General features: G+C 30.5%; 2 protein-coding genes and 1 non-coding gene across 3 annotated transcripts; 2 read left to right on the top strand and 1 right to left on the bottom strand.

Annotated features, from left to right (window-relative positions):
• Positions 1-6,530: 6,530 nt before the first annotated feature.
• EMB3119 (Ribose 5-phosphate isomerase, type A protein) lies at positions 6,531-9,210 on the top strand. Its single transcript, XM_047295478.2, has one exon. The coding sequence runs from the start codon at positions 8,267-8,269 to the stop codon at positions 9,110-9,112; it is 846 nt and encodes a 281-aa protein (XP_047151434.1). The 5' UTR covers positions 6,531-8,266; the 3' UTR covers positions 9,113-9,210.
• A 240-nt stretch (positions 9,211-9,450) lies between these two features.
• Positions 9,451-9,522, bottom strand: TRNAH-GUG (transfer RNA histidin (anticodon GUG)). The gene has a single exon. It is a non-coding gene; the product is annotated as a tRNA-His (tRNA).
• A 1,339-nt stretch (positions 9,523-10,861) lies between these two features.
• LOC124823281 (protein IQ-DOMAIN 19-like) lies at positions 10,862-13,221 on the top strand. Its single transcript, XM_047295468.2, has 3 exons — positions 10,862-11,851; positions 11,972-12,211; positions 12,412-13,221. The coding sequence occupies exons 1-3, from the start codon at positions 11,492-11,494 to the stop codon at positions 12,952-12,954; spliced, it is 1,143 nt and encodes a 380-aa protein (XP_047151424.1). The 5' UTR covers positions 10,862-11,491; the 3' UTR covers positions 12,955-13,221.
• Positions 13,222-13,251: the final 30 nt, after the last annotated feature.

The raw sequence follows: 13,251 nt of genomic DNA, 5'->3' as shown, positions 1-13,251 counted from the left end.
CGAGATGTATAAAGGTATGTGACATATTTTTACATTATGTTTTATTTTTTAAGAAATGAAAAAGTAAAAATAGAGAAGGATAATATTAAATAAATATAAAAAAATTAGTGTGTTAAAAATTATTTTTTTTACTGAGATTGTTAAATTAAAAACGAAGAATTTAAATGATGAGTAAATATATATTTAGAATAACTTAATTAATTAGTTAATCCTCGTATTATATGTTTGATTTCAGTTATACGATAGAAAAATATTATATCTTCAAAAACGCTGAAGCCCAGCCCCATCTTAATGGTTAAAATTTAATATAAGCAGTTTTTTATAACTTTTATGTTTTATTCGATAGATATTTTAATTATTTTATAACTTGTAACAATTGTTTTTTAATTTATAACAGGAAAATAAGTTAAAAAATATATATTACAGGTATTCTGTTAAAATTCCTCTTATAATACACAATAAATTATGATAGGATCAAAGTATTATAAAATTAGGTTTATCTCATATATATATATATATATATATATATATATATATATATATATATAAGCTCTTTTTTTTCATTGATATAATTTAGCAAAGTGTATTAAATTTTAGGTGACAAAAAAGTCTTCATTCATAAAATAACAATATATTTTAAACATGAGATTATTTTAATAATTTTTATTTTTAATTTAAAATAAAAAATTATTGTGAAAGGATGAAAATGAGAGAGAAAAAATTGGATAAATAAAAAAGATGGATTAAAATTAGGTGAAATGGTGAGTTAAGATTAGGAGAATGTTTCTGATTTTTTTTTAAATTAAAAATAAAAATTTTTAAAATAACTTAATATTTAAAATATTTTTTTTCTACTAAAACTTGATATATTCTGCTAACATGTATCAATTAAAAAAAATTATATAAGTTAATAAACATATATATATATATACATATATATATATATATATATATATATATATATATATATATATATATATATATATATATATATATATATATATATATATATATATATATATATAACATTTTAAGTAAACCATGAACACAAAAAAAAATGTAGTTAAATCAAATAAACTTTATAATTGACATTTACTTCATTTCTAAAACTAACATTGTTTATTTAATATATTAGTAAATAGTTTTTAAAATTTATAAAAAAAACTAGATTTCATACAATTAATAAAAGAATTAATTTAACGATTGGTTTTATCAATTTAATGTGTAAAAAGAAATAGTTAGTGTTGGTCATCATTCCTCGTACGATTTTATTTTCGTGATTGTATATCTTGTGCTTTATTATTTTCGTTGTAACGAAATTTTGAAAAATTGAATCTATAATAAAAAGCATTGCTTCACCAATTTTTGTTTTAATCAAAGTCAAGAAGACATGAAAATCTTAGACACCTAAAAATTAGGGATTGATGTTAATTGAGAATTTTAACTGAATATCGAATAAAAAATTTGTTATTAAAAGTCAGGAAGATAATTTGTAATTCCTATAATATAATCTTGAAATAACAAAAAATAATATTTTAAAATATATGTAATGATAAATAGGATTTTGATACATTTCAAAGAAGCTTTATCTCTCAAAACAACTCATAAAAATATTTTATATGAATATTATCACATAAATCAATATATTCATACAAATATCAATAAATAAGTTAAAATGTATTTATCTTTTATAAATTTAATTTTTTTTTTCATAATAAAGATAAATTATATAATTCATAATAAATCTAAAATATAATATAATATAATAATCAAAACTAAAAAAATTGTCAAATTAAAATAATAATCAATTAAATAAGATAGAGATTAAGAATGTGAAACTCGGCCTTTTAAAAAAGTTACAAACTTAGAAAAATATTTCGGTATAAATCGAATTGATAAAAATAAGACAACTTATAACACAATGCGTGTTCTAATGGAAGAGATCGTTATATTTCTTGGCTCAAAAATATATTTAATATTTACTAAAAATCAAGAGAATTGAAACTAGTTATGAAAAGTTAAAGTATTGATTAAAAAATAGTGATTTTTATTCAAGTGTTTAAAATGAAAATATATAGTGTTTTTTTTTTTATAAGTAAAAAAAAAAAGAGAGAGGAAGAAAAAAGAAAATGAAAAATGCATGTGAAGTAAGCATTTTAGAACCCTTTTTCTGAATATGGCTGCAGGTGGATTCAGTGGAGGTAAGCAATATCTGATAATTTATCCTGCAACTGCAACCTGATGCTTACGACCACAATAACACTATCTGACCATTCAGCCTGCTACAACCTGTGGCAGATGCTTACAACGACAATGCCTATACGCAATCGTGATAGAGGTGCTCATACATCAAAGTGGAAGGTTTGACCAAGCTGATCTGGCAGGGCAAAGTCAGGAGATAACGCACGAAAGGAAAAAGACAAAAGTGTGATAAGAAGGTTGGGAATGGAGATTTGGTGGAAGACCAACCTTCATGGTTACCGTCTTATGATTTTGGTTTGGTTTAAGAGAACCAAGTTTTCTCTTTTCAGGTTTTTTTCTTTCAAAATATTAAAAATAACGCACGAAAGGAAGGTAAGAAGACTCTCCACCATGTCAAAAATAAAAAAAAATATAAAATCTTTAAAAACTAAAAACATTTATGTTTTCAAACAAATAATCTTTTGTGATTCTTGATTTTTTTTATTGTCAATGAAAATACGTAGAAGTAATGCAAATCTTTCTCAGATTCACTTTTTAAAAATTTAAAATTATCAATAATCAGTTCTAAATAAATTTGCAAACAATTTTTCTAACCAACTTTTCAAATAGTTTCTTACCAAACCATGTAACTTTGATTTCTTATTTTTAATCTAAGAGAAATGTCAGTTATTATGGACCCAAGAAACTAAAAATATATTTTGTTTAGTATCATTTTTAGGACAATCGAATATCTTGTAAACCACATCAATTTCACATGTTTAATTAAAGGTAATGTTTTCGGACAGACATGATAAGGTGCTAATACCTTCCTTAAGCGTAATTCACTCTCAAACCTCTAGAAATCAATTTTTGCATATAATATCTCATTATTTTATGATTTTTCTGTAGTTTTTCAGAATACGACTTCAAAATATTATTTTCAAAATCGTCTTTTTTAATTCGTGATTCCGTCACAATTTCGATTTACTTTTAATCTCTAGATAAATTTTTATGAATTTATATAAACATTTATTCAATTATTTGAAAAATAAAGGTTGAAAATCATCATAAATGTATAAGTTTTACCTTTGCATGTTAAAGAATGATAATCAAAAGTTCAGAAAAATTAACATGACAATATATATATATATATATATTTTAAATTGTGATTTATAAACAAAAATTTGTTACTTGATATTATTTTTCTATGATTTAATAAGTATGTATTCATTCTTCTAAATTTAAAATGTAGACTATTATTCTTTTTAAATATTAAAATTTAAAACAAAACGTATATTCCATTTACTAATAAAGATAAGATACCATCGATTACATAATCACACATTAAAAACTTGTGAACTAATTGATGAAAAAAAATAAAATAGGTACAACTTTGAAATTAAATAATAAAATTTACAAACTAAAAATTTAATAATAGAGTTTCATCAAGATATAAAAGAATTAATAATAAAATATTTATTTAAACCTTATACATTTTATATTAAATTGTAAAAGCCCGAAAAATAAAATAAAAAATCCAAAAGTTATAGTTTATAGTGATCCACCTCCAACTGTAGGTCACGGAAGTAATATAATTCACTTAAAAAATAGACTAAAAAGAACTACTACAATCTTCATAAAAAAAAAATAGGAAACTACAAAGCGGAACAATCTTAAAAAACATTTAAAAACATTAAAAAGATAATATCTTACATCTATAAGATTTTGACTAATTTACTTAGTTGTTTGACAATCTAGGTATATGACTCTTGATATTGAGTGTTACAATCTTATATGATCAATTTCTTAGTGTATTATTTTTTCTTTATTTTCTATCTTTTAAGAAATATATGTAAGTGTGGTGTTTTAGACTTGGATATAATATTTAAGGACTAAAGACAAATCTCTATTAAGTTAGGATTATTAGTTATAAGCACATAATCGATTTGAATTGTTTATGTGAATAGAGGTAGTGGAGTCTTGTGTTGATGACTCACAATCTAGATAAGGGAAGCTAAATATTTAAATTTTGTTGTGATTGTTGAATGAAAATGAGTGTTGACTATGAGTGTTTGAATTATGTATATGTTGTGGTTGTGTTCATTATTGATAGCTGAAGATGATGTAATTTTTTGGTGGTGAGTAAAGTAAATGATATTTGTTTGACGTTGATGAGTAATTTGATTTAAAGATATATAAATTTAGTTTAATTGGCTTCAAATAGTACAATTTGAAATGGTATAATATGTTTTGACTTGTGAAAGGGGAAAAAGCACTTAGTGAGACCAATTGAATAAATTTATATCTGTCATGAGTTCTAAATTATGCATAATTGGACGAGTGTTTCAATTATTGAGTAAAAGCATAATTCACGAAGTTAGTGATGCAAGGGAGGTCCCACTCATCGTTGAGTGAGGAATCCTTTCCTTAGCAACAATGTTTTAAATTAAAGTTAGAGAAGCAGAAGTATTTCACTCGCTCAATGAGATAAAACTTGTTGGACAAATTTGTGAGATTTGTTTGCAATGATTTTATTCGCTGAGCAAGAAACACCAGATAGGTGAATTTTTTAGATTTTATCCCAATGTTTGCTTGTTGGGCAAGCAGAGATGTTGCTTAGTGAAAAAATGTTTTTCAAATGACATGTTTTAATGATTTTTGGATAAAAAAACAATTGTGAAATGTTTTAGAATGTTTTAAAAGGATAATTAATTGTTGAAAGAAAAGATGTAATGTATTGATGAATAGAATGGAAATGCTTAGATATAAATGTGATGATACGAGACTAGAAATATAATGTATATGAATGTGATGTAATAAAAGCAAAATGTCTTTCTAGGGATATAATATTTCACTCGATTTATCTTAAGGTGTATTAAATTGAGATTTTATTAACTAGAGTCGAAGGAGATTCCTATTTCGAGAAATAGTTTGAAAGATAATATTGTATATAGTATATATGTATTATCCTTTGTATTTATAAAGAATTCCTCTTTTTTTAATTAATTATATGTATTTGAAAAACTTGGTTATGTAAATTAATAAGAAATATTGTAATACATATATCTTACTTTTGTAGCTATTACTTTAATTAGTAAAACGATTCTACTAATCAAATGTGTTAAAATATGGATAAGAATGGAATACAATTGTTAATTGTTTATGATAAAACATAGTTAACTATCGTAGTAAAATTGAAAGTTAATAAGGAAGTAGAGTTTTTTACAACTGACTTCCTCCGGTTTAATTTTATAGTGAGAAGTAAAAAAAGCTTATAAATATATATTCATATACTATAAGTCCTTACTCAATATTTAGTATTTTTTATTTTACTTTTTACTTTTACATGTCTTTGTTAATAACTTGGAGTTCCCATTTAAGGAGTTCACAAAGCTCGTTAATGAGGTGCACTGAATTAGGGAATAAATTTAAAGAAGTGGAAAAAGGAAGGACATGAAAAGAAAAATAGTGAAAAATAAGATTATGTGGATTGAGAAATATAGAATGAGAAGTAAGTAGAAAGTTTATAGAAGATATGATTGATATAATAAAATAAATTTTTGTATATATTTAAAAAATGACTTTTAATTATTTTAAATAAATTAATAGAAAAATCATTCAGTTAGAATGAAAATAAATTTTAAATTAAGAGAAAAAATATTCTCAAGTTTTAATAAACAAAAAAATAATTTTAAAATAATAATATGTTAAAGTAAATTAATTTACAAAAAATATAAATTTTAATTTAATTATATACACTGCATAATTATGCACTGTGAGAATTGCGATAGTGAATTATTATAGACTACGAAAATTGATTAATGTTTATTAATTTTTGAAACTTTTGTTGCATTTCATCTCATGATTAAAGGGAAAGTTCACCACAAACTTTCTTTGCTATCTATGTTTTCGTCATTGAAAACAAACATAACATAAAAGTAGAATTCACCTCTTCTCACATAAGCAACGTTACATTCTTCCTTTCAACATGAATACTCGGAATTCATTGTGAAGTTCGGCTAAAACTTTTCTCAAATTACTTGTTTTATGCTTTTTACCAAAATTTGTACTACTATATCATTTTCCCCCCTCTAACATTGAGATGAATCTTTTGATAGTGAATACATTAAAGACACACATGGAAACTTTCAATATTGAATACATTAAAAACACACATGGAAACTACTCAAAATAAAGTTACCAACATGCAACAATAACCATCAATTAGTCGTCCTTGTCTGTGCTTGTTAGGTATGGAACAGCAAGCATGATCAACAAAATAAAGCATCTTTGCCAATTTTTGTGCTTCACAAAATCTTAAGTTCAAGAAGATTCCCATACTCCGACTAAATAATGAAGCTCACACTTAGATACAACATACTAAAGGTATTATGCAAAAGGATAAGCAAAACACAAAAATTTACACCTAGAGACATAATGTCAAGTACTTTTCCAAAGGGACGATTAGATCAAAGTCATCTCAATCCCTCAGTTGGATGACTTTACAAAGAAAAGAAATGAAAAATTTCACCCCATTCAGTCCTTGGCATCTCTAATATTGACTTTCACCCTTCTATCCAAGTGGCAGTGTCCTGATATTGAGAAGTGTGATAGATTATCTCACTTGGATGCAAATCTGGAACCACACATTACTTATGTCAATGTTTTCCCCGATACCATACATCAACCTTGCTTAGATGATTAGCTCTGCAATGGTATTATTCGTTGCCCCGAACATTTTGCACTAGGTTGTTGTCATGGCAAACCAATGGTTCTCGATAGCATAAAACAAGGGAAGGTGAGTCATATATCTCTTACCATTCCTTATCTCTATTTGAATGGAACCATACACACAATGCTTACCGACTTGCATCGGGGTTATATTCTTGATGGTTTGTTCATCAATCAACAAGAGACATGTATAAGATTTAACAACGATCATCACAATACAAAATTATTGAGGAAAACTTTGAAATTTGATCGGTCAACACCTTCATCATTCTTGTAAGAATTGGCTCAATAAAATCTTAATCTAAGGTTTCTAAACCGTTTAATCAGTACTATACCATCTAGTGATAATTTGAAATAGATGCACTCACTAAACCATCTAGTCTCTTAACATCTATTGAGTCATGGATAGCCTAATGGAATCGTCTAATGATTGTAATTAGAAGCACTCTTCATATATATCTTCGGTTATAACAATATTTGTACTATAAGTATGACCTTGTAGCTTTAGTAACTACTAATTGAAAGTTGTAACATTTGAGTTATATAAGTGAAAGTTTATTGCAAGAGAAACTTGTAAATTATAATGTGTTATAATAATGAATTCAAGTGAACGTAGATTGAATTATGTTAATTCTTCGTTTGTACCACATTTCTCAGTTTACATTTTACCATCTAATACTTGCAATTTTCCCTGGAATCATTTCTATTTGTGGGACAAATATTCTGATCAAATTAAGAATTATTCATCCGAGAACAATTCTCAAAGACCTCACGCTTCTATCCAATAAGAAGATTTTGTGTAATTATGCTAAACTTGCATAACATACCCACATAAGATGTCAGATTAAACAAAACTAAATTTAATTTGCCTTAAGTAAATCCGTTTTCGAAAGGAAAGCAGGGAGTAGTGTTTGTGCCTACAAGGTTTTTACGTGGCCAATTAATATAATTTTTTAAAGAAATACTAAATTAGCAAACTTCGTGTACATGATAATTTATAATAAAAGAATGGTATAAATATAGGCAGATATATTATTTATTTAATACGATAAGCATTATTGGAGGTGTTTGTTTTTATTAAAATGAAATGTGTTTTTCTTTTAAGGATAAGGGGAGAAATGGTGAAATTGGTAGGTGAACGAATGGGGGAGGTTGGAAAGGGAATATCCATTCGATCCAACTTTTTGTGTTGTTGAAAGCAATGAAAGGCAAGGCAAAGGAGAAACCAAAAGACATAATAAAGTGAGAAAAAAAGGGCCAAAGAAACAAACCTGGGTGTAGTGTGGTGTGTCACTCACTGTGGCTAATCTTCTCCCAAACAAGGCCCACTTTTCTCATCTTCTTCACTTCTTCAATGGCCTCCTTATCCCTCTCCTCACCCCCTTCTCTCTCCTCCGTGCACCACACCGCCTCCACGCGCCTTATCCTGCGCACTCCCACCTCTGTTAAACTGCGCACCCGTCCTCACTGCTTCCCCGCCGTCCGCGCCATCACCCTCACCCAGGACGACCTCAAGAGACTCGCTGCAGACAAGGCCGTCGAGGCCGTCAAGAGCGGCATGGTCCTCGGCCTCGGCACCGGATCCACCGCAGCCTTCGTCGTCGCCAAGCTCGGCGAGCTCCTCGCCTCCGGTGAACTCACCAACATCGTCGGCATCCCCACCTCCAAGCGCACAGAGGAGCAAGCCCGCTCCCTAGGCATCCCCCTCTCCGTCCTCGACGACAATCCCCGCCTCGATCTCGCCATCGACGGCGCCGACGAGGTCGATCCCGACCTCAATCTCGTCAAAGGCCGCGGCGGCGCCCTCCTCCGCGAGAAGATGGTGGAGGCCGCCTCCGACAAGTTCATCGTCGTCGTCGACGACACGAAGCTCGTCGACGGCCTCGGTGGCAGCGGCCTTGCCATGCCGGTGGAGGTGGTTCAGTTCTGCTGGAAGTACAATCTGGATCGCCTCCAGCAACTGTTCAAGGAAGAAGGATGCGACGCTAAATTGAGATTGGATGAATCTGGTAAACCCTACGTCACTGATAACTCCAATTACATCGTTGATTTGTATTTCAAGACTCCAATTCGGGATTCCCTCGCTGCTGGCGCTGAAATCTCCGCTCTGGAAGGCGTCGTCGAGCATGGACTGTTCTTAAACATGGCCACCTCTGTCATCATTGCCGGCAAATCTGGCGTTGAAGTCAAGACCAAGTGAGAGATACGCTTCGCCGATTCGTAATTTTTTTTTTGGTGTATTGTTTTGGTTTTCGAGAAATATTAATAACAATAATAGCCTACATTTGATTGCTCCTATCTCTATTGATTATCCGCAAATGATTCAATTTAACTTGTGCATTTGAAACATTGATATTTTGTTATTAGAAGGACTTCGTTGATTTGGTTGATAGTTTTTGCATTACGGTGGATAGTTTGAAAATAATATTTGGTTCGGAAATCCAAAAGGCAGAAGTAAGAAATTCATTGGGCATGAAGAAAAATTGGAGTCTTCACTAAAACAAAATTGTTAGAAGTTTCAGAAAAAGATTACAAATGTGTGGCTGCTGGGATTCGAGCCCAGGTCTCCACGGCCACAACGTGGAATTCTCACCACTAAACTACAGCCACCTTTTGTTGAGAGGAAAATAATAATTAGATATCAAAATCAGATGACATTCTATAAATACTGGAAAATATTAGTTTAACTAAAGCAAAAGGCACTTAATCTAGAACACATTTTAATAATATAATAACGAATAATAAATTTTTAAATAAATAAAATCTTATCATTTTAAGTAATTAAGTGGAATTTTATTTGCAAAATATTACCAGTCTAAATACTTACCATTACCAGATCTGATAGGAATGAAATGGAGATGAACCTAATATTTCTTAGTTTATTCCATGTTTGGGCTTTGCTGCACCCAAGGTAACTTGATGGCCTATTCGGCCCATATTGGACCTAAAGTTGTTGTAAGAGAACATAATATTAAATGTAATTTTTCCTACAAGAAAACTTCAAGACATTGTAAATAATATTTTGGTATTAAGTGAGATTTTATTAATTTGAAAAAAAAAACTTCGATGTGATTATAAGACGGAAATTCATCACAATCTTCAAGCAATATCATAATGAAAATTAAGCACAAGACTCTATTTTAGTATTGTGTTTTGTTCTTAAAAAATATTTCAGAAAATTATAAAAAAAGTATATTTAAATTCTCTTTCATCTTAACTCTTAAATCAAGGGTGTATTATTGAAAAGGGCATTCACATGTTGAATGCTGAACTGATGAGAAATATAGGAAATATATATATAAAAAAAACATGATTTATGTAATTTATGTATTATCTGTTATTATTGATATGCATTTTAGATCGACAAATGATGCAGAGAAACGATAAAAATAAAATAGCATACTAATTACTAAATAATAAATATTAAGTCTATTTCTTATAGTGGGTTGAAGTGAAAGGCCATAAAAAATTTCTTAACTATGCAGTAGCTAACGCTGCATATTATTGACTATATCAGAACCCAACCCAAAAGAATACAACAGCATAGAGACAAATTCCAAGTCAACACATATAATCAAGTAAATTATGTTGATTTTTTTTTATCTTCGACGCTAACTCCTGATGTTGAGTTGCAGTCAACATTTAGAGACAATGGTTTATCACTTTGTTTATTTTCCAGCACTTGATCATTAATAGTATAAACCTCAATAATAGGATTGTAACAATTTGGTGACATAATCACACCTTTAATAAAATGGGCATTGGGATAACAGTTTTTCTTCTCTCTTTTTTGTCAGAAATAGATTTTGAATTTGCATGATTATATATATATATATATATATATATATATATAAATAAAATAAAAAAACTCAGATGGAATGCTCTAATTAAGATTACAATAGATTTGAGCGAAACAATCATATATATATATATATCAATGGATAGATATATGGCATTCCAAATTGTTCAGCCTTGAATAGAGATTGATAAAATAAAGAATTACCATCATATTAATTGATTTTCTAAAAGATATTTGCATCCATGACACTTGCGTGCAAGTCATTCATGGCCCTTGAATCCCGGATTAAGCCTCAAAGAAGCTTTAAAATGTTATAAAACAGTGACTTTTCTACCTTCTTACTTCTGTAGAGAGACACTGTCATTGATTATTGGAATAAAAAAAGAGAGAAAACCCTTTGATTTTTACAGCATGAATCCCTAAATATTACTGAAGTCAGAAAAATTTACAGCTCTTGACGATCAAGCTGAGGCAATGTTGAAGTGGAATGGTCCACGAGTGTGGCAAGTGCCAAGTGGCTTTAACAGAGAAAGCTTTGCAGGCCAAAGGCCGCAATATATAGTTAAATAGCAGCACAAACACCCAGAAAGAGTTACAGTGAGCAATTAGTACAGTTGAAAAATGCAGTGTATATATATAATGGATCGATGTTTAACAAGATTACCCCTTATGTGTATGTACTAATTATGTGGTGTTTCAGGCAATAGGAAGCTCTGTCGCTTGTTCATTTGGCAGGTCTGTTAACTGGTGTTTTGGAAGGTGAGGAACAGAAAACAAGAAATGGGAAAAGCCAGCAAATGGATCAGAAACTTCCTTCTGGGGAAAAAGGATGAGAAAATCAAGAAGATCGATGCATTATGCTCTGAGGATATTAAGAGTTCTAACACGGGGAGTCTGATCGTGAGTCCCAAAGTGAAGCGCAGATGGAGCTTTGGAAAACTAACAGGTGGAAGAATAACAAGCAAGATAGTAGGGCATAAATTTTCCAGGTCTTTTGACTCTGGTGAGTCTGCAAAACTGCAAATACAAGCCTTGTTGGAAACAAAGGCTTCAAGGCGTCTTCCAACACCACTGCCAAGAACTTACAAAGATAAAAACAAAGCTGCTACAAAGATTCAGGCTGGTTTTCGCTCATATTTGGTATGAATTTCTTGTAAAAAATTTTATGGCCACATCTAGCTGGGCTTCTCCTTTGATAATGAGAATGTTATATCCTTACTATTTGTTTAGTTTTTCTTACATCTTCGAGGAAATTTTCAGGCAAGGAGAGCATTGCATGCTTTAAGGGGATTAGTAAAGTTACAAGCACTAGTGAGGGGTCACCTTGTGAGGAAACAAACAACTGCTACCCTGCGTGGCATGCATGCGCTGATGGCCATACAAGTTAGAGCGCGAATTCACAGAATTCAAATGGCAGAGGACGTAAACCTCCTTGGAAAACAGCCTCCACAACATAGAGAAGTTGCACACTTCAGAGACCTAGTAACAGAAGAAAATAAAGTAAGATTCAGACTCTGCAATGGACCTCAATTTTATCATCTGAAGTTTGACATCATATTCCAGAAATACAACTCTTGTATTCGATTTGAAACTAGATCCTTTTGAAAATTCATCGTAATGATGCTTCTGGCTAATACTCAGTTACCTGTTCTGTTATGCTGCATTCTAGATAATACCAATAACATGACATTATTTTGTAGGATTCAAAGGATATGAGTGTGGAAGAAATGTTGGAGGCTTTGAGAAGCAGAAGTGGCCCTCTAGATGGTTCATATGTTAAGGCGGCCAGAGAACGTGATTTCATGACAGTCTATTCCAAGCATGTGCCAGTTGTTTCCAAACGAAAACATCAATACAAGAATACTCAAATCGTAGAGCCCAACAGCCCAGAAAACTTCCGGGTCATGTCTGAATTTAACACAACGGCAATGGCCGCCTTATCGACTTCTCAGCGTCACTTAGTGCCTCACCGCCAATCACTGTCACCAAATTACATGAACAAGACAGAATCTTCCAGGGCTAAAGCAAGGTCGCAGAGTGAACCGAGACAACGACCCAAAAGGGGAATGAGGAACAAAGGGAAGTCTGTGGAATCCCCATTGAATGGTCCAAGACAAAATCTGTTCTCAAACTCATTACGTTTCGATCATGGAAGCCTGGATCTTTGGTCTATCAATCTTCATGGGGACAGGAAGCGCGATTCCTTTGGCAGCAGCTCGGTCACTACTGATTCCTATTATTGAATTCTCCTGTTTTGTGACAATACTATAAAATGTGTTATAGTTTGGGCAACACAATTTCATTACCCATCTACCTGTACTTCGCAAGAAAAGCGTGGTATGTGGTAGGATGCCAGTACAATAACAAAACCATTTATGAAAGGGAAAACGTAGATATAACAAGTGCACTTTATCCCTAATTTTTGCTATCAATTACATACGAACAATTATTTTATGGGCTGTCAAAAACAAATAGGAAGTGGAATAAAAGTTTAGAAAATGTTTCTAGATATTTTTATCATTTTAGGTAATTACTCGGAT

Source organism: Vigna umbellata, chromosome 5, assembly GCF_029865625.1.
Source record: "Vigna umbellata cultivar VRB3 chromosome 5, Vumbellata_1.0, whole genome shotgun sequence".
Classification (NCBI taxonomy): domain Eukaryota; kingdom Viridiplantae; phylum Streptophyta; class Magnoliopsida; order Fabales; family Fabaceae; genus Vigna; species Vigna umbellata.
Note: the sequence above shows the minus strand (reverse complement) of the source record. Positions and strands in the feature narration are given on the sequence as shown.

What these genes read in the sequence shown, in the direction of transcription:
- EMB3119 (XM_047295478.2), top strand. Translation starts at nt 8,267, where the DNA reads ATGGCCTCCTTATCCCTCTCCTCACCCCCTTCTCTCTCCTCCGTGCAC.
- LOC124823281 (XM_047295468.2), top strand. Translation starts at nt 11,492, where the DNA reads ATGGGAAAAGCCAGCAAATGGATCAGAAACTTCCTTCTGGGGAAAAAG. An exon ending in CTGGTTTTCGCTCATATTTG is followed by an intron (nt 11,852 to 11,971) that starts GTATGAATTTCT and finishes GGAAATTTTCAG; the next exon opens with GCAAGGAGAGCATTGCATGC. An exon ending in TAGTAACAGAAGAAAATAAA is followed by an intron (nt 12,212 to 12,411) that starts GTAAGATTCAGA and finishes ATTATTTTGTAG; the next exon opens with GATTCAAAGGATATGAGTGT.